This window comes from Pithys albifrons, chromosome 4, assembly GCF_047495875.1.
Source record: "Pithys albifrons albifrons isolate INPA30051 chromosome 4, PitAlb_v1, whole genome shotgun sequence".
Classification (NCBI taxonomy): Eukaryota; Metazoa; Chordata; class Aves; order Passeriformes; family Thamnophilidae; genus Pithys; species Pithys albifrons.
In genome coordinates, this window is record NC_092461.1 from 88821726 (window position 1) to 88841315 (window position 19590).

The 19590-nt window shown below is 42.4% G+C and overlaps 2 protein-coding genes across 3 annotated transcripts in view; one reads left to right on the top strand and one right to left on the bottom strand.

Annotated features, from left to right (window-relative positions):
• CYB5A (cytochrome b5 type A) lies at positions 1-16019 on the bottom strand. The gene is made up of 5 exons (XM_071554922.1): positions 15757-16019; positions 6353-6481; positions 4692-4721; positions 1942-1976; positions 1-1085 (listed from the first exon to the last, which is right to left on the bottom strand). Exons 1-5 carry the CDS (start codon positions 15898-15900, stop codon positions 1007-1009), a joined length of 417 nt encoding a protein of 138 aa, XP_071411023.1. The 5' UTR covers positions 15901-16019; the 3' UTR covers positions 1-1006.
• C4H18orf63 (chromosome 4 C18orf63 homolog) overlaps positions 14950-19590 on the top strand; it is a 23552-nt gene continuing 18911 nt past the window's right edge. For both annotated transcript variants that reach the window (XM_071554919.1, XM_071554920.1), the window contains exon 1: positions 14950-15153. In XM_071554919.1, coding sequence (XP_071411020.1) covers positions 15025-15153 — 129 coding nt within the window. In that variant the 5' untranslated portion in view covers positions 14950-15024. The remainder of the gene's footprint in view (positions 15154-19590) is intronic.

Here is a 19590-nt window from a genome sequence, read left to right on the forward strand (position 1 = left end):
TGTAAGTAATTAAAGTTTTATTCATAATCATTTACATATGACTAAAAATGTTCATCACAAACCACAAACTTTCAGTTATCTCGTATTTAGCAGTGAAAATGGTCATCTCTTTGTAGTAAAGCACCAAGGGGCACATCACAGAAGTCAAAAATAGATTCCATTTATCATTTTTCCCCCCTCACAATGTACATGACAAAGTTAAAGATTTTATCGAAAACTAGAAGTCCTAGAACAAATTTTACAGTCACCTGAGTGTTTGGCAGGAATAGTACTATTTAGTAGCAGTTACTTTTTTCTGCCTTTTTTAAAAGAAAAATAAGTATTTTTCAAAGAAGTGAGACAGACATCACTGGGCTAAACATTGACTTTCATATTTCACCTGAACTTTTCAATGTGACACGAACAGAACAGTTTGCCAGTAGGAGTATCTATAAAAGTAGATGTCAAAAGAAACGGAAAAGATTCAGCTCATTATAGCCTGACTAGTGGGGCACCTATAACCACTACTCAACTCAGTTTTATTCGTTACATTTAATTTGCATTTCGTTCAAACATACTACATTTAAGAAGACAACATGATTCTTTAAGTTAAGTTGTGTACATAGACAAATACATGTACACGGTTTTGGTAGTCATTTAAAGCTGTAAAATGTATGTGTAAAGAGAGTCCTATGGACCCTGTTACAGATTATGGAGAAATAACCAGAATCAGTGTTACATACAAAACAATATTCTAATACAGAAACCAATACAGTTATCAGGTAATTCATTAGAGAATAAAATTGTTATACAAAAAGAGAAATGCTGCCTTTTTATCACTTCAGAGCAGCACATAAGAAGGCAACATTAAGGAAAGTGCACAGCAGAAAAGAATTTTTCAGTTTTCTGAAAAAGTTGAATTTTTCTTCAGACATGAGGCTTTGTCCAGAAACATATTGAGCTAGGATTGCTTATATTCTCTCCCAGAGAATGTATTCTCTTCTGGCATTAGTTCTCAGTAAGGCGCTTACTCTGACATGTAGCAACGATACATCAGGGCCGCGATAATTGCTGCGATTGCTGGGATCACCCAGCTGGACCACGAACTAGAAGGAAGTTTTTGAAACAGCAGTTTAGGAAGTGACAACCAGCAAGTTAAAAAAGACAAAAATAAGTAACCACTTAAAGAAGTTCTTCCTCCCCGCTCCAACAAAGACTAAAAATTCAGGGCAACAGAACACCTGGGCTCACCAACAGTACTCTAGACAAGTGAAGAAGATTGTACAGTTAAGGCTTTGTACCAGAGGTTACGAGAACTTTGCTTACTAGAGAAGAGTAAAACCCTAGACATGTTTAAAGTCATGGCCTGCTGCCCAGAATATCATTCATTCAAAAGCTATTTAAGTAACAGCATCACATGACACTTAAAAAGCATCCAAGCTCCCCACCCAGAGGGGCCCATATGGAACAGTCCTCTGAGTTTTTAGCAGTAAGCAACTGTCAACACAATATAAAGTTATAAAGTTTGATTGAGTGATGTTCCAAAGTGTTTTCCAACCACCTCTCAATTATGACAAATTTTTCATCTTTTACATGGAATCCTCTTATTTCTCTGAGACACAACAGCACTAGCAAATTTTAAAAGCAAGGCATCCATGTCAGTGCCACTGCCAACTGTTTTACTAAGTGTCTTCCATTCAAGTGGGAGACTCCAGAAGTAACGGCGTGTGCAAAACAAACCATTTACTGCATACTGAGACATGTCAACATGAGAAAAATATCTACCTAGTAAGCTGACATACTTGTAAAGTGGTACATAGATGCCAACTTGGGCTTCACACAAAATATAAATTTCCATGCGCCATCCTCTGACATCCAGCAGTTAAAAGCTATTCAGCTTTCTAAGCTTTAGAAACACAGTCACAAGGAACTTCAAGATTGACATAAGGTGTCATACTGTACCTGGAAGTAGACTGAACAGTGGTAATAAGAGTTTCCTGGAAAGCAAAGCATAAAAAGATATTTACAGCAGGCAGACAGCCCTCTCCATCTCCATTTCTCAAAACTGATTAAGTGGGACTAATTCAGAAACAACTCGGTGCATGCATTTGGAAAGCATCTTCTCCTAACTCCTGAAACAGTTCTGCTGTATTGAAAGTTGGCTAGCAGCAGTTTCTATAGCAAACATTTGTTCAAGTTCCTAAACCAATATTAAGAATTTTGCTGCAAGTTTTCCATAAAACTAACTTCAACCTCAGGTTATATTTGAAAAGTTTTAGTTACCTAAACAACGAAAATCCATTACTTAAGTTAAATGAAAAGTCGCTAAATTAATTCACAAATATGTTTATATTGAAATTACATGAAGAAAGCTACTAATTTACATCTACAAGGCTTATTAAACTCAGGTTTCTTAATGTGGTGTTTCAGATTGTGTAAGAATCAGTCAAATTGCTTCAGCTGTTTCTGATATTGACTTGGACTTCTTGTTCAGTTTCCATAGAGAAAAGATCAACCCCAGTTGGGTAGGCCTGCACAATTCATATGAAGACATTAATTTGAATAATTCTAATCCCACATGCTCCAAGTGCATTTTGAAGATCCAAGCATTAAAACTCTACTTAAATTTGGTGGTACAAGATCCATCATTGAAAAATTAATTGCTTCAGTATCAGAACATTTGTAATTGATTTAAAGAAAGATTCCCAACATCCTCTCAAAGGTTCAACCTGGTTACTTCTGCAAGCACCCGAATCATCCTCGGTTTACATGGGACAAATACCATATTTAAAAGCATGACTCGGTGATTACATCTATATTGCTTTTGTAAATATCTCAGTGAAAAACTAATCCCAAAGACAAACAGCATGGAAGAGCTTGTGCCCACACTGTCAAGGTTAACACTTTCTACAAGCAACTTGCCACATCTAGGACTAGGGAGTGATATAATATATATATGTATATATGCATAGCTCCTCACACAAATAGAAATAGGGTCCAGCTCATAAAAACCTCTCTTTAAACTCTACAACACTGGACACAAACATGGAGAGTGCTTTAAATACAGTGCAGGGTAAGCAGGATGTTTGAAGCTCAACATGAGCCAACAGTGTGCCCAGGTGGCCAAGAAGGCCAAAGGGATCCTGTCCTGTATCAAAAATAGCGTGACCAGCAGGACCAGGGCAGTGATCCTTCCCCTGTACTCAGCACTGGTGAGGCCACACCTTGAGTATTGCGTTCAGTTCTCGGCCCCTCAGTTCAGGAAAGATATTGAGGTGCTGGAGCGAGTCCACAGAAGAGCAACAAGGCTGGTGAAGGGACTGGAGCACAAGTTCTATGGGGAGAGGCTGAGGGAGCTGGAGTTGTTTAGCCTGGAGGAGGCTTAGAGGTGACCTCATCACTGTCTATAACTATCTGAAGGGAAGTTCTAGCCAGGTGGGGGCTGGTCTCTTCTCCCAGACACTCAGCAATAGGACAAGGGGGCACGGGCTCAAGCTCTGCCAGAGGAAATTTAAGTTGGGTATCGGAAAAAAATTCTTTCCAGAGAGAGTAATCAGGCATTGGAATGGGCTGCCCAGAGAGGGGGTGGATTCACCATCCCTGGAGGTTTTTAAACTGAGATTGGACGTGGCGCTGAGTGTCATGATCTAGTAAATGGACTGGAGTTGGACCAAGGGTTGGACTCGATGATCTCGGAGGTCTTTTCCAACCCAATTGATTCTATGATTCTATGAAAGCCCAAAGCTTCTGACAGTTCCGAGAGAGCCAGGGCCCAGAACCCACCTAACCTGTCACATTACCCACCAAGAACAAAATGCAAAATGAAACTGGCTTTTTACAGCCACACATCCTGCTGGACAAAAGCACTCCAACTTCCTTCTGGAATGAGGGAAAACGAGTGTAGTTTAGGGAGCTATTTGGATACATCCTAACTCCCAGCTGAGTACGCATTGGCCAAATTGATATTCTAAGTTCTTGCTTGGCGAGCTTACTCAAAGGATTATCTAAAACTTGCACTTGCAGTCTGTCTCTCAGTTGTGTTTATCATTTCTTCTCTTACTGCTTAAGAGGAAACTACCCTGAATTTCTAAAGAAATCTGAATACCAGCTGTTATTCTTGGTGGAAGGAAACTCCGAATTCCAGTAAATACTCCATATCTTAATTTTATTAGCATACTAGTTCCAGTTCTTAATTAATAATAAAATTCATAACTGCTACAGCGATCAGAGAGGATATACACATAAATTTACTTTCTTTCCTTTAACTGATTTATATTATTAGTAGATATTACAAAAGTGATTACTTTCAAGAAAACATCTCAAACAGCAAGAGTAAGATCCTATTCTTATTAAGCTTCATTTTAAAATAAACTTTAATTATTTCCTAAGCACACTGCTGTACTGGTAAGCCAACCCTGAGCAAATGTCCACTATAGACACAGCAGCAGCAGTTCAAGAGTCACCTTTTTCCTATAGTATAATGTCATCACACTTAGTAAACTCACAGTTTGATGCCACACAAATTAAAGAAAATAACATTTAAGAGGAAGAATAATTTGAAGCTGTATCAACAGAGATTTATAACCTGAAACACCACATCTAAATGAAGCTGAACTATTTTTATTTCTGGGGGTATATCATTTTTACACAGACCCTCAGACACTGTCTCTAATGCCTAAAAGAAACTATGTGGTGTTTCAAAAAACACTTACTGTTGGTTTCTGAAGCTTCGGTCTATCATCCTGAGGGGAAAACAAGCAAGAAACATTTAGTCAAAATCCAAAAGCATTAAAAAAACCAAACCCACACCGTTTATCACCAAATTCAGTTTGAAATTTATTCTGATAATATGTAAGTATTTTTCTGTAGGTAAAAACAGACTTGCAAGAGAGTAGATGCCAGTGTATGATTTTGAGCGACCATAAACAAGATCACTTCCTTAAGTAATACTTCCCAGCATGCAAAAAACAAGTAAAACCTGAGCCTCCAACAAATTTCATTGTTCTTTGGGCTCAGGTTTTTGCCCTTCCTTTGTCTCTAGAGAGTACACGTAACCTTAGCTTATACACTGACTGTAATCATATTAGTTTACTTCTACTCAGTCTACTGGTATCATTGGGCAAAATCAACTAACTAGTTTTGGTCCAATGTCCACTGGACCAAAGGTCCCAAATTCTACGGATCTTTCACAAACTCATGAAGTTTTACTTGGCATAGTCCATTTATTTAAAAAAACCCGCAACAGTACAAAATCTTGTCAGTGCTGTATTTGTACATCAAACTAGCAAGCTGTTCATTTCTTATCAAATGAAAACAGGCACTTGCCAAAGAGGAAGAATTGGACTGATAGCCAGGTTAAGAACAACACTACTGGCACTGCCTGCCATCTGGCAAGCCTGCCAGGACACAAATGTGCATCAGAGCTGAGTTGTTCTTAGAGGGAGAAGCTACACTAGTAACATTTATCCAGTGAGGACCTAAGACTGAAACAAGATCAGGAATTTTACTGTGAAATAGACCACTCAAGACAGTGATATCTACCCAGAATGCACTACAAAACATACACAAAACAGAAGAGGAAAAGAAAGAAACAGGAATGGGCAGTACAGCAGAGCACACAGGCACACCAGCAGCCTAAATGTCCAGCCAGTGGTTTTCAACTATGAAGATATAGGAGAGTTCAACTACACCCAAGCTGAAGCAAGCCAAGGCAGCAGCTCTGTAGCTAGAAATGAATCCTTCAAAACTTGAGACCACAAAAAGGTGCTTGTTGAAAGTACAGGAAAGGGTATGCATAGTATCAAAAAGAGGAAGTGACAGATGATCCAGTGGGAACTGAACTGATTGTAAACAGCCTGACAACCACAAGTAGGGAACTCTGATACAGCTTAAAAGCAGGGGAGCCAGAGAGCAGGAAGACAGAGCATCAAAGTAGAAGTACAATGCTTATAATAGCCATTTTCTATACATACATAGATAGGACGAGTCAGGACTGTATTTTTAAGCCTATATTTAAGATTTAAGCCTGGCAGATACATATTTACATGATGAAAGCAACATTTTAATGAAATACAGTAATTTTTTCTACATGAGCAAACATGGATTTTTACTGGCAGAATTCAGTTTATTTAAGAACTAGGCTGTAAGATAATTTAAGTCAGCAAAAGATGTGACCATCTTTATGCTACATTAATCAAATCTCTTCACATTACGGGAACCTATTCCCAGCCCAGGTTCACCCACAAACAGCTGCAGGGACTGGTATCCAAGCAAACTAGCAGTTCTTCTTGATTTTTAAGTAATTTACCAGATAAACAACTAGATCCACAAACATTACAGTAGACAAAATGTAATGACACTCTCACACACTCACCGGATGAAGCTCTCCAACAATAAAGGATTCTGCCAATGTCCTTGCGTCTGTGGAATGGCCAACATCTTCAAAGTTTTCAGTTGCATCTCCTCCAGCTTGCTCCCTGAGGACCTCTTCACCTCCTGGGTGCTGCAATTTTTAATGAGTTTGAATTTATTATCGAAATACACTGCACATACTAGAAATGGAAATTCTCTATTTTTACATTTCTAAAATTAAAAAAAAAAACAAAAGCAAAATCAGCTGCTAGACTTTCTAGAGCAAATATAAGACTTTATGAATAACTAGAGAGCTTTATCTGTTCTCTGATGTCCAGAGCAAGGAACCCAAGACTCAAATAGTAAGAGGCATTATCCCTTGCAACTAAAGCATTTAGACTCTTATGTGTGGATCAGTTTGTATTGTAAAAGACCAACTACTATCTGAACTTACATTCTGTGTTATCACTTATGCAGAAAATGTGTATTTTTATCCAAGCAATGCTTTATATAGCAAAAGGATAAAAGCTAAAAGGTGTAAGCTGCAGCAAGAACATTCCAGGAAGATACAACAAAAAAGTCTGTTCCCAAGAAGCACAACCAAGCACTGGCAAAACAAGCTGGCAAGGTAGCACAAAGAATCTCCATCCTTTGAGGCTGTCTCACAAGACACTAAAGAGCCTGACCTTCAAATTATTCCTGGTTTACACTGGGGATTGAGCCAGATAACTTTCAAGAGCCCATTCCAAAAGAAATTATTGTACAAATGTTGAGGAAGCCAGCTACTTTGGAACTGCTTAAGCCCAACTGAAAGCTCATGAGAGACACTAGAATAGCAATTTGGTTTTCATAAAACTATGGAATCCCAAACCCACATTGCTGATAAGACCCTTGAAACAGAGAATCATCTCCCACTATCTTCTAATACCTCAACCCATCCCCATTGCCTTAACCTAAATCCTTTTTCTCCATTAATTTTTGTTCTTCCACAGGATGCACTTTTGGGGCTTTATTAAGTTCCACATTTCAATCCATCAAATAATTCTGTCTGTATATGCTACAAGATGTATCATATGCCCTAGTTTAGTGAATTTCCTTAGCTTCAAATTACTCATTCATAAAACAGGTAAGTAACATGACAAAAATTCACCACTCAACTTTCAAGTAGGAAACTACTGCATAAACACTGGGAACGATTAGGTAAGCAAGTTGAAAACACTTACTAGTACTGCCTTGGATTAAGGCAACCACAGAATAGATATTAGCACTTTACCAGCATCAGAGGAAATCAAAGGCTTTGGAGCCTCAATTCAGTTCTTAATGCTTCTGACTACAGGATCTGAAGTGATGAAAATTAGGCAAAATTTCTACTATTTACAGTCATCTTGCCTGGAGCACAGCTGACCAGAAAGGCTCAGTCAGTAGATTAAAATAAGCAGCATAAACAATCCTGCTAGTCTAGGAAATTCAGGTTAGCATTTACTTCGAATCAACTCCTATCAAACCTTTTACTTTAAATTAACCATATTAATCTCCTCTCAAGCCTTCTGTTGCAACAAAAATAAGATTTGTTTATACAGATGAAGAAACCACTACTACTACCAGTTTCCAGCAGTACCAGAACTTCCAAACTTGAATCTCTGCATTAAAGGCAGACCTTTATTTTAATACACAAAAAAATTGAGGAGAAAAAAACCTTCACAATATACTAAACCCCACCAAACCCACAACACAACACTTTTTAAAGAGCCAAGATACCATAGCTATTAGAGTAAGGAACTCCTACCATGACTAAGCAAAAGCAAGGTTAAGCAATCGATTGAGAGATTAGACATAGCAATCGAGCCAAAAAAGGTGAAAAGTGTGCACACAGAGTAAAGATTATGTAAGCAGATGTGCAAACATGGGAGGCTCACCAAAATCCTGCCCTTGAATCCATTCTGATAAGTATTCAGTAAAAGTACTGGACAAAGTTGAGGGATCACTCAAGTTCAGTGCTTTGAAATGGCACTTAAGAAGTTGAACTTGGGTCTAACAGGCTGTCCCAGATATTGCCACAACTAAGTTTTCAAAGAATTCCTTCAGCAGCATGAGTTTGGGGGGGATGTTGTTTAGGTTAGGGTTTTTATACCATGATAAAGAATTGTGGTCCCCCAAATAGAAAAATATATGTAGCAACTTCAGCAGAAAAGGTAGCACAACTCCTTGAAAAACATGCTTTGCAAACAAGGTATCAACTAGCAACAAAAGGCACCAAAGTTAAACTACCTATAAAACACCAGTAGCATGTAAACTCATACTCATGCACTGCATTGAAACCAAACCTTACTCACACAAGCACATAAAATACTACTTACTCCAGCAAATCAAGATCACATGGTCTATACTAGTTCCCCCCCAAAAACCCACCAGCCTACCAAACAAGTGGATACCTACCAATATAAGTGCATCTACATTAAAGTTATTTCACAGAGTACTTCATCAAACTAGCTGCAGGTTGCCAACTGCAGAATAATCATGTACTAACTTGTGTTCCCAAATCCCTCCCTTGTGCCACTACAAAGCAATCACGTAGCTTTGGGCAGCATCACTGAGGCACTCCAGCTTTTCTCTGTAGAACTCGTTTTTGGTCTAACTAGTAATAGACTCCTCTGTCTACAAATTATTAGTCAACACAGTGACTGCAACCAACCCTTTCTATCAACCCTCTGAGTGTCTATCACGTATCAGGTGAAGGGCACAAATTCACCCAGACCTCTGCCACCACAGCTGTAAACTGGTATATTTTTTTCATGACATAAACAAGTACAGAGAATCACACAGAGTTCCAAACTTAAGCCATCTATCAGATGATGTTACCTGTAACCTACTAGACATAGATATAAGTGTACTTGGAAACAAAACACTTTGCTTTTAGATGCCATCTGCTTAATGGATAAAAACTTTCAAACACACTGCAAACAACTCACATATAATGCAAGCAATTAATGAAAGACTTCACCTCCCCTAATAAAAGGGAGCAACAGTAATGTCTCCCACAAAGGGCAGGAACTGGCTTTTCTTTCAAGAGCTGAGCATTTTCCATGGTTGGATGAGTTTCCCAAAGCTTGTTTATACAAGGTCTTTGTCATGCTTCTGCCTGGTAAGCAAAGTTTGCTACCAAAACTATTGCTTTAATTAAGATGCACTGGATAGATTCTGGAACTGGAAAGCCCACAAGACTATACAGATAGTGACTCCTAAACCAAAATCCTGGTGACAAAAATAATTGGAGGACTCTTGCAGGTAAAATTGGGGTGCAAGGGAAATAAACAGCTTTTGATGATAAATTAAGATATTCTAGCTCATTCCTAGGACATTCCCAATGTATTAACATAAATAAACTACACGCATAACAGATGTCTGTACAAATTCATCACTAGTACATAGCATAGACTAATTCCTAACAGCAGCACATTACCAAGTTTTAGATAAAGCAAGCAAGGAGTTAATCTTGCTGCTCTCATCTGGGTCAAAAGTCTGAGATACTTTGTCCTGAATGCCAGCTCTTCTCCCCCTCACTACAGTCATGCAGATTTCACAGTGCCATAGTTCAAGACTGTTAAAGCATAACTACCTTAATTTGCAATTTCTGCCCTCTCTCCCTTCCCATACTGGGGAATAAAATCTGTGGTCCAATTTAACTTTTGGGGAGATTAGCAAAGGTCTCCATCAGTGGCAGTCATAAATTCACATTTCATTTTCTGCACTACAGGGATGAGAACCAGAAAAGGGGCAGCAACAGAGACAGAAACATGCAGAGAATCTCAGCTTTATTATGCAAGACAGATAGACATGCCTATTTGTTCCCAGGGCACGTTCACATAGTTTGAGAAGAGTCCTCTAAATTATTTCCATCACCTATTTACGTTACAGGACAGAAATTGTCTGTTCATGTAAAATGTTAGGAGCCTAGTAGAGATGACCTCTCTCTGAGGTTGCATTTTTAAAAACCCTCATTAGGGTCTTTGATGAAGTGCAAAAGAAATACCCCGTAGCTGGGGGTCTGTCCTGGTCTCATGTTGGATAGAATTCCATTTTCTTCTTAGAGACTGGTATAGTGCTGTGCTTTGGATTCAGTATGAGAATAATCTTGATAACACAGTGATGCTGTCATTGCTGCTAAGAGGTGCTTACCCAAGTGAAGGACTTTTCAGTACCCCATGATCTGCCAGCAAGCAGGCGCACAAGAAACTGGGAACGAGCACAGCCAGGACACCTAATCCAAACTGGCCAAAGGGGTATTCCATGCCACTAAACATCACACTCAGTACATAAACTGGGGGGAGCTGCAGATCACTGCTTGGGAATAGGCCAGGCATGAGTCAGCATCAGTCTTTTGGTCTCCCTTTTTTATAACAATTATTATATTTTATTTCAGTTACTAAACCATTCTTACCTCAAACCACATGCCTTGCCTTACCTTCCCCCCCCCTCCCCCCAGTTCCCTTCCCCATCCTACTGGAGGTTGGGGACAACAGTGAGCAAGAGGCTGCCAGGTACCAGGGCTAAACCGTAACAGTGCCCATTTCCCCACTTACAAAAAAAGTTACAGATTGCTGCATTTTGCAAAAATTGTTAAGAAGTGTTATTTCTCAAAACATTTTCAAATCCTCCTGGAAGCTTCATCAGAGCTTAAGGAAGTGATAACATGAGGTTTAATCCTCAAACTGCAAGGTTCTGCAAGAGCAGTTCCCATACGACACTGGCAGATCCCAAATGTGCTAATACTGGCACCTTTCAGTGTAAGCTGCTCATGACTTTCACCATGGAAGGCATTATGCTACTCTTCCACAATACCATCATTCCAAATGAACGCAACTTATTGCCACACAGCGGAGAGAACATTTTCCATCCTAACACAGTAAAACAATGCTTGATTTTTGCACTTTATTTGATCAGCATTACAAAACATATTAAGTGGGAGCTGTCCAGAAAAAGTGCTGTGAAAGCAAAAATTCGTATCTTATGAAAAAAAAAAAATTACCAATAATGTTTTTGCTGAATTCCGAGACCACCACCAGTTGAAGCACTCTAAACAAAGCCTGTATTAGACTAATACTAAATGCATACCCTAGCTGGTTTCCTGAACAAAAAAGTTCTCTTTGATAGAGATGTTCCTATACATCAGCTTTTTTGCCTAGCTTAAGAAATCCAATGAAGTTCCCACAAAAGCCTCATCACAACAGCAAGCAGATCAAGACACCGATCATTCATTCTTAGAGACCTGGCTACTCTTGCTTAACTCATTAGATTGATGTCAAAGCCTGACTAGAGGGATTACTTTATTAAAATTATGGGGCAATATTACAGGGCATTGCCAACATACTTTGTCCATTAATTGACATGTAACATTATTCGTATATATGTCATTATCTGCCATACAGATACAGCCCTGCTGGGAGGTCCTGCTGGGAGCACACGTGCCCTTCTAGTAGCTATTTTCTTTTAAGTGACATAGGACCTTATCCTGGTTTCAGCTGGGAATAGAGTTCATTTTCTTCTTAGTAGCTGGTACAGTGCAGTGCTTTGGATTTAGCAAGAGAATAATGTTAATAACACACTGATGTGTTGGTTGTGGCCAAGCAGTGCTTACCCGAGTCAAGGACTTTTCAGTGTCCCAAGCTCTGCCAGTAAGGAGGTGCACAAGAAGCTGGGAACGGGCACAGCCAGGACAGGTGATCCGAACTGGCCAAAGGGATATTCCACACCACAGAACATCACACTCCATCCTTACATTGAGTGGAGCTGGCAGTGAGCCACCAACCACTGCTAAGGAACAGGCTGGACATCGGTCAGTGGGTGGTGAACAACAGTACTGCACATCATTTGTTTCTCTTGGGTTTTATTCCTCTCTCTCTCTCCTGATCATTACAGTCATTATATTTTACTTTATTTCAATTACTAAACTGTTCCTGTATCGACCCATAAGTCTCACCTTTTTCTGATTCTCCCCCTGATACACAGGGCAGGAGGAAGAGTGAGCTGCTGTGTGGTGCTTGGGTCTCCCTGTGGTTAAACCACAGGACATGAAACCATGAGAATTCCCAAATTCGCTGTAATACCGGTCCAACAGCCTTTGAACAACAGAGATAACACACAAGTTTCTGGTTTAAGAATAGTCTTTCATGCCAAGACCTTTTAAATACTGCTCTCCAAAAGCTAAGGTCTCTTGACTTCCTCTCCTACACTTTGATAGTCAAAGAAAATTCAGAAATGAATATTCAAGTTATAAAGTTTCCCCAATATCTGCCACTAAAAAAAAAAGAGATTAAAAAAGCAGTTGTTGGAATCTTCAGCAACCCCAAGGATAAGGTGTCAAAGTACACAACTGTTTCATCCTTCAGCACTTTGTCTACATTTCGAATTATCCTTTTTAAGCCTTGGCAAGCTCACATAGGTCACACCATGTGCTGCTTCCACTCCTACTCAGCCTCACCACTTCCAACACATCCACATCACCACCCCCAATCTACTTACTGTCTAACTTCAATCAAGTGTTTACAGAGGCTGATGGTTCTCAAAAACTAAAGAAGTTCCACTAAATATATGTAAGCTCTGTGATGACAACAGCTCAACAGAGGAAAAATACCCTTTAAGTACTGTAATAAAGTGAAAACCAGCAGCACACTTTCACTTAGTAAGCATGATAACATGCAAGGTGTCTTCAGGACTGAAGCACAGTAAAGCTTTTAACTCCATTATTAATAAGAAAATATTTCCATAGGTTAATCCAGTAGCTGAAAAGATTGCTTATTGATTTAAGAAGTAGGACTGGTGAGGTCAGCTTCTGTTCCCATTCTTTACTCCCTGGTAAACTGATACTTTTACTTATTTACTACTTGGGAAGACCAGGAGTGAGGTGATGCTTTAGCAGTGCATCCTTTTTGAGTAGTACTGGACTTAAATTTTAGTGGCCTGCATTTAATTCTTAAATGTGTTAAGCTTTTCTACTCCTGCCAAGAAGCTGCAAGAAATAAATACACCCGAGTTTAACCAATAATGCTATTGAAACAAGTAACATAATTCCCAGTTGGAGAAGGGTTTACTGCACTCTGCAATGAACCAGCAAGAGGCCAGCTCCAATTTATCCTCAGCTGTCACATGTAAATGCCTCAGGGTGTCTGACAGTGTCAAAAGAATTAGCCTAACACTTAATAAGTTAACCAATTATCAAAAGCATTCAAAAAAAGGTTTTAAAAAAGTACCCTATGAAATACCTTAATCAAGGGTTCCATATTACAAAAATCACCAACATAATGAACACTAAAATACCTAAGAGCTTTCCCTAGGAGTGTAGCTTCACTGAGATACTTCAGGTAACTATTTTCAGCAATCTCATTAATTTATTATCCCAGAATGACTTTGAAATTTTGGCTCCAAAACCAGCCATATTCTATTGCAAGCTGTTAGTGTGAGATTAAAGTCTGACCCTTGTGTACTAGAGTGCCACATATGGACAATATACAATTATGTATCAATCAAAACCAATCAAGTTTCCAAGAACAGCTACTTCAGTTTTGCAGATTTCTGTAGTTAAATTGGCCCTGCCTGCATAACCAGAGATTTCCATAACTAAAGGATGAAGAAGAATGGGGCAGAGCTACATGAAAAATAATCAAGGAGGAGTCAGTAAATCAGTTTCACAATCCACCTTATTGAAAAGCCAAACAATTCACACTGACATGCAGCTTAAGAATGAAATAGTACCTGTGTCAACACTGCCTTTGAAAAATTGCTTGTCAACTCTTTGCAAAATGCTCAATTTCTACTTTGAATTGCAAGTGTTTACAGTACAAAAATAAAGACAAGGCTACAGAACTACTGAGACTTGAAATCTGTCATGTCTCTACTCATCTCAACTGTATTTTTGAACAAATTAATGTAAGTCTACCATATACTTTTTAATTGGATGATAGGTCTTTAGGAAGAATTTCTTCACAGAATGAGTGATTACACATTGGATGGACTGCCCAAAGAGGTGGTGAAGTCACCATCCCTGGAGGTGCTTAAGTAAAGTCTGGATGTGGCAGTAGTGCCCTGGTGTAGCTGACGTGGTGGTGTCCAGTCATAGGTTGGACTCAGTAATCTCAGAGGTCTTTTCCAACCTAACTGATTCTGTGATTTTGTCTTTGCAGATCGGGAATAATGAGAGCAAGGGAGAAAACTCTAAATATCTAAATCCTAGCTTCATCTAATACTGAAAAATAATTCTCTGTATGATGTATTTCTGCATCTCCAAAGAAGAATGTTTTAGTCCAATAACTAAAATGCTTCTTTATTAACCCTGACTACTAAGACATTGAAAACATCAACAGCTAACTGGGGAAAAGAAAAACCCAACAAAACACAACCAAAGGAGTTCAACCTGACTCTAGTACTCTACACTAGAATTTGAATTTACACAGCTTTGCAGCACTCGTTTGCCAGTTGGCACTGAGTGAATTAGGGCAGCAGTGAGAGCGCAGACCCTGGACGAAGCTCGAGTTAATTTCCTGAACCTGGCAGCCTGTATGTAATGCCACATCTGCCGTGCCCTGCCAGAAAGACAGGACAAAGGTCACCCATGATATACTGATTCCACAGATATGGATGCAACCCACTGTGACCAAGTGACTTTACCGAGAACTGGACGAAGGAAGAATTTTCTTCACAATGACAGTAGTGAGGCATTGGCACAAGGTGCCCAGAGAAGCTGTGAATGCCCCATCCTTGGAGATGTTCAAGGCTAGGTTGGATGAAGCTGGAAGGAACCTGGTCCAGTGGAAGATGTCTCTGCCCATGGTAGGTGGGTTGGAATGAGATGAGCTTTAAGGTCTCTCCCAATCAAAAGCCCTGTGACTAGTGACTATTAGACTAAAATCTGTGATATTCTGGATGCTGTAATACTTTGCTTCCATTTTGTGAAGTTCCCCTCCTGTTTCATAACATAGCACACACTGTAATAGTGGGAAGAGAGGAGTTGCTGACCTTTTAGTTCACAAGATAGTATGGTTCTGGGTCCCAGCTGAGTCTTCACTTTCAATGCTGGTCTCAGCCGGCACACTAGAGCAAGGATACTGTCCCACTCTTGCACCCAAGACAGACATAGACCGCCTGCTTGTCTCAGCCCTTAACACTGACTCCAGGGGTTTTTTTTCTCCTCGCCCTCCTTTCCTGCAAATTCACCTTGAAATTCGAAGGCCGAAAGTTTAAGGCAGAGAGAGGACGACGCTCGGCACCGGCGGGTCAGTGCTGCCTGACAGACGCCCGGAGGGGGATCCGCCCGGGGCTGTTTCCCGAGGGCGCCATCGCGGGCCCGGACGCGGCTCCCGCCGGGCCGGGAGGGGACCGGGACAGCCCCCTAGACCGGGGCACGGCGCCAGTGCCGGCAGCGCGGGCACCCACCTCGTCCAGGAACTTGGTGACATCGTAGATGCGGTTGTGCAGGATGATCCAGGTGCTCTGGCTGTTGTTATGCTTCTGCACCTCCTCCAGACGGTAGTAGCGACCCCGCCACGACTCGCCCCCGGCCTCGCTGGAGCCCACCATGTCCCGTGCTGTGCTGTGCTGTGCTGTTCTGTGCAGTGCTGTGCTGTCCCGCACCAGCCGCGCTGTCCCGTCCCGTCCCGCACCAGCCCCGCACACGCCGGCGCAAGCCCCGCACCGCAGGCCTATCACCGCCCGCCGCCGCCCCGCCCCTCCCCGCGCACCGTGCTCTGATTGGTGGAGCGGGCCGCCCCTCAAGGAGGGCACTCGGGCCCGCGATCCCACGTGACCGCCGGCGGTGACGCTCCCGGCGCGGGGCGGGGCGGGGGCAGCGCCCGCAGGGCGGGGTGCCGGCACTGCTGCCGATGGGCGTGGGCTGAGACAGTGTCGGGTTTCACCTTAACAGAAGGAAGAGGTTCTTTGCGCTGAGGGTGGCAGAGCACTGGAACAGGCTGCCCAGGGAAGTCGTGGAGTCTCGCTCTCTGGAAGACGTTCCAAACCCACCTGGGCGCATTCCTGTGTCACGTGCTCCAGGTGCCCCTGCCTTGGCAGTGGGGCTGGACTGGGTGATCTGCTGAGCTGTCTCACTGCCCGCACAGTTCTGAGGTGCTGCGCACCCGCACCTTCCCTGGCCAGCCTGCCCCAGTCGTGCCGCACCACCCTCGCCGCAAAGGACTTTTTCCTGACCTCTAACCTAAGTTCCCTTCGTGCCGCTGCAGTGAGGCCGCCTGGCACCGCGGAGCGCTGCCCGTGCCCCGCAGGTCATAGAATTATGGAATCGATTGGGTTGGAAAAGACCTCCGAGATCATCATGTCCAACCCTTGGTCCAACTCCAGTCCATTTACTAGATCATGGCACTCAGTGCCACGTCCAATCTCAGTTTAAAACCTCCAGGGATGGTGAATCCACCCCCTCTCTGGGCAGGCCATTCCAATGCCTGAGCACTCTCAAGTAATCACTGGCACGGGCAGCGCACACACGGCCGGGCGCGGGCTGCGGGCACTGCCGCGTCTGCTGCCGGTGCGGGCTCCACGGGTGCTGCTGGCGGCGCCTGCCGTGCCTGCATCGAGCACCCTTCCCTGTCCTGCCCGGTGTGCCCCGGGGCTGCCCGGGCGGTGGCTCCTCCGCACTGTGCCCGCGGCAGGCGGAGCGCCCCGAGCCGCCCGTGCGGAGCTGCCGCTTTTCCCGCGCAGCGCCGTGAGGGGATCCCGGCAGAGGCGGCTCCGGGAGTGTCCCCGCCCTGGGTGCTTCCTCACGGTTTCTCCAAAGCTCCGCGCTGTGGCAGGAGCCCCTCGCCTTGCCTTGGGCAGCTCTCCCGCGGGCCTTCGAGGGAGGCTTCCTGAAGCGAAGTTATAGCCAGGTGGGGGTTGGTCTCTTCTCCCAGGCACTCAGCAATAGGACAAGGGGGAACGGGCTTAAGCGCTGCCAGGGGAAATTTAAGTTGGATATCGGAAAAAAATTCTTTACAGAGAGAGTAATCAGGCATTGGAATGGGCTGCCCAGAGAGGGGGTGGATTCACCATCCCTGAAGTTTTAAACTGAGATTGGACGTGGCACTGAGTGCCATGATCTGGTAAATGGACTGGAGATGGACCAAAGGTTGGACTTGATGATATCGAAGGTCTTTTCCAACCCAATCGATTCTGTGATTTCCTGGGACATGGCCCTACCTTGGGCCGGGCGGGCTGAGGGCACAGGGAGCAGTGCCTTCCCCTCCTCTCGGTGCGGCGCTGTCACCCGCACAGCACCTATTTCTCTTCAGTTTTCTGAGAGATAAAACATATTTTCCTTAGGTCTGGTCTCAGATGTGTTTGACCAATTTGTATCAATGTCCAAGTGCGCTCGGCCGTAGCAAATGCACCCTTAGGACTTAAACGGTGGGGCCAGTTCTGCACACGCTGTGCCTCACCTGAAAATAATAATAAAAAAAATCCACTGCTCAGGCTGGAAGGGCACACCCACATGGGGAAAGCCCTTCCCAAATTTTCGTTTGCAAAGTCAGGCCATACATACATACATATCGGTGCAATACGGGTGCCCCCATCCCCACGTCACGTCCATACATGCTGGGGTCTCTCAAAAGCAATAGCCCCATGGACACGCTCCGGTGTGATTACAGGCTGGATTGGGTTCGGTCTGGGGTTTTTTGTGGCATACAATTTACCCAGTGCAACCTGTCGCCTGTCCTCAAAGCTGGTGCTTATAGGTGAATGTTCTGCATCCTGTGCATGTGTGCAGGATGGCTTCAGACTTGTTCACTGAATGTGCCACCACCACCGTCAGATCCTGCCAGCCTGACAGTAAGAGCAGCTATGTCCCTCAGACTGGTGGTGTTCTCAGCTTTAATAAGAAAGCTCTTCATTCAGTCTTCCTGGTTTTTACTGAAAATGGACAATATCGCTGCCACACTCTGTGACTCACCTGACTGTTCTGACAGAAAAACAGTGATAGCCATTCTCTGACTGATGTTCTGTTCAGCTTAGCAGGAACTCAGTGATGGTTTCAAGTTCACGTGTTGTGATTATTGACATCTAAAGGTGTGATTTCTCCCACACACATAAGGTTCTCTTGCTTGCACAGGAGACAGTTGGGTTTATTTCCTATGATTTGTAACTAGTAGTTCTTTCTTAACAGGTAGCTCTGTACCAGTTAACTGGTACTTTTCTCTTTATCCTCTCCCCTGAGGGTGGAAGCCTTTTGCAAGCACTCTGTCCTATTAGCTCTTAAAATGCCTGGGAAGATTTAACTTACACATACTACAGTGTGTGGTTCCCACAGGAGGGGAGTCAGCCTTGAACAGCAAGCAGGGCACTGGAATGTTGCAGAAAGTGTTTCACAACATCTCTGCCACAAAAATGCCCCATAAACATTATGAAGGCAGGGGACTCAGGCTTTCTTTTCCGAGTTTGCAAAAGGATATTATTTTTTTCTCATTTGTTTAAAATGGGCCTTTCCCTTGAGCTGTAGCCCTCACAATTTTCTGAGGAAGTGGTGGTCTTGAGTGGCATCTTAAAACTACTTTTCATGCTTGCTGAAAAAACTTGAAATGTGTTTTTCTTTAGGAGTAAGGAAAAAGAAAATATGTTCTTTTCTTTTAAATTACAGTTATAAAACACTGACCTTGTGATTTCTCTAGGATATGACTGAGAGTAATCGGTTTAATGTGTTACACTGTAAGGCACAGCAAAGCAAAATCAGAACAGCAAAGTTTTCCCTGTCATTGTTACTCAAAATGTATTTCCAGTTAGTAATTGTTTTATCACACTTTACAAAATCACTTTTCAGATGAGTACCTGGTGACTTCATAAAATTTGAAATCAAAATATTTAGTGCTGTCTTCACTGCGCTGGACAGACCATTTTTCAAAAGTGTTAAACAGTTTGGAGGGGGAAGAGCTATTAAAACAGCTTTTTCTAGTGTGCAGTGTTTGTTCCTGGCTTTTCATAACAAGCAGACTTTCTACCTGCCTGTCTTCCTTTGAAACACTTTGATTGAGAAAGGTGTTCTGGTTAAAAGGTGTCCTTTTATGCAAATAATGAAATATTACATTATATTTTTTGTCATAAATATTACATTACACTAAGCCTGGCCTGTGCTGCAATACATAGAAGCACACAACAGGTGTTCAACAAGACAGGTCACAGCCATGACTTCATATTATTCCCACTGACGTGAAGTTTGTTAGTACTGCATCAAAGGATCACATTCTCAGTCTGAAATTCTGGTTCTTTTTGCTGCTTTTAGGAAATTCC

Excerpts from the sequence above, each read along its gene's own strand:
- CYB5A (XM_071554922.1), bottom strand. The coding sequence starts at position 15,900 with ATGGTGGGCTCCAGCGAGGCCGGGGGCGAGTCGTGGCGGGGTCGCTAC. Across the intron at positions 6,482-15,756 it reads TCACCAAGTTCCTGGACGAG|CACCCAGGAGGTGAAGAGGT; the intron begins GTGGGTGCCCGC and ends TAAAAATTGCAG. Across the intron at positions 4,722-6,352 it reads TTGTTGGAGAGCTTCATCCG|GATGATAGACCGAAGCTTCA; the intron begins GTGAGTGTGTGA and ends TTTTCCCCTCAG.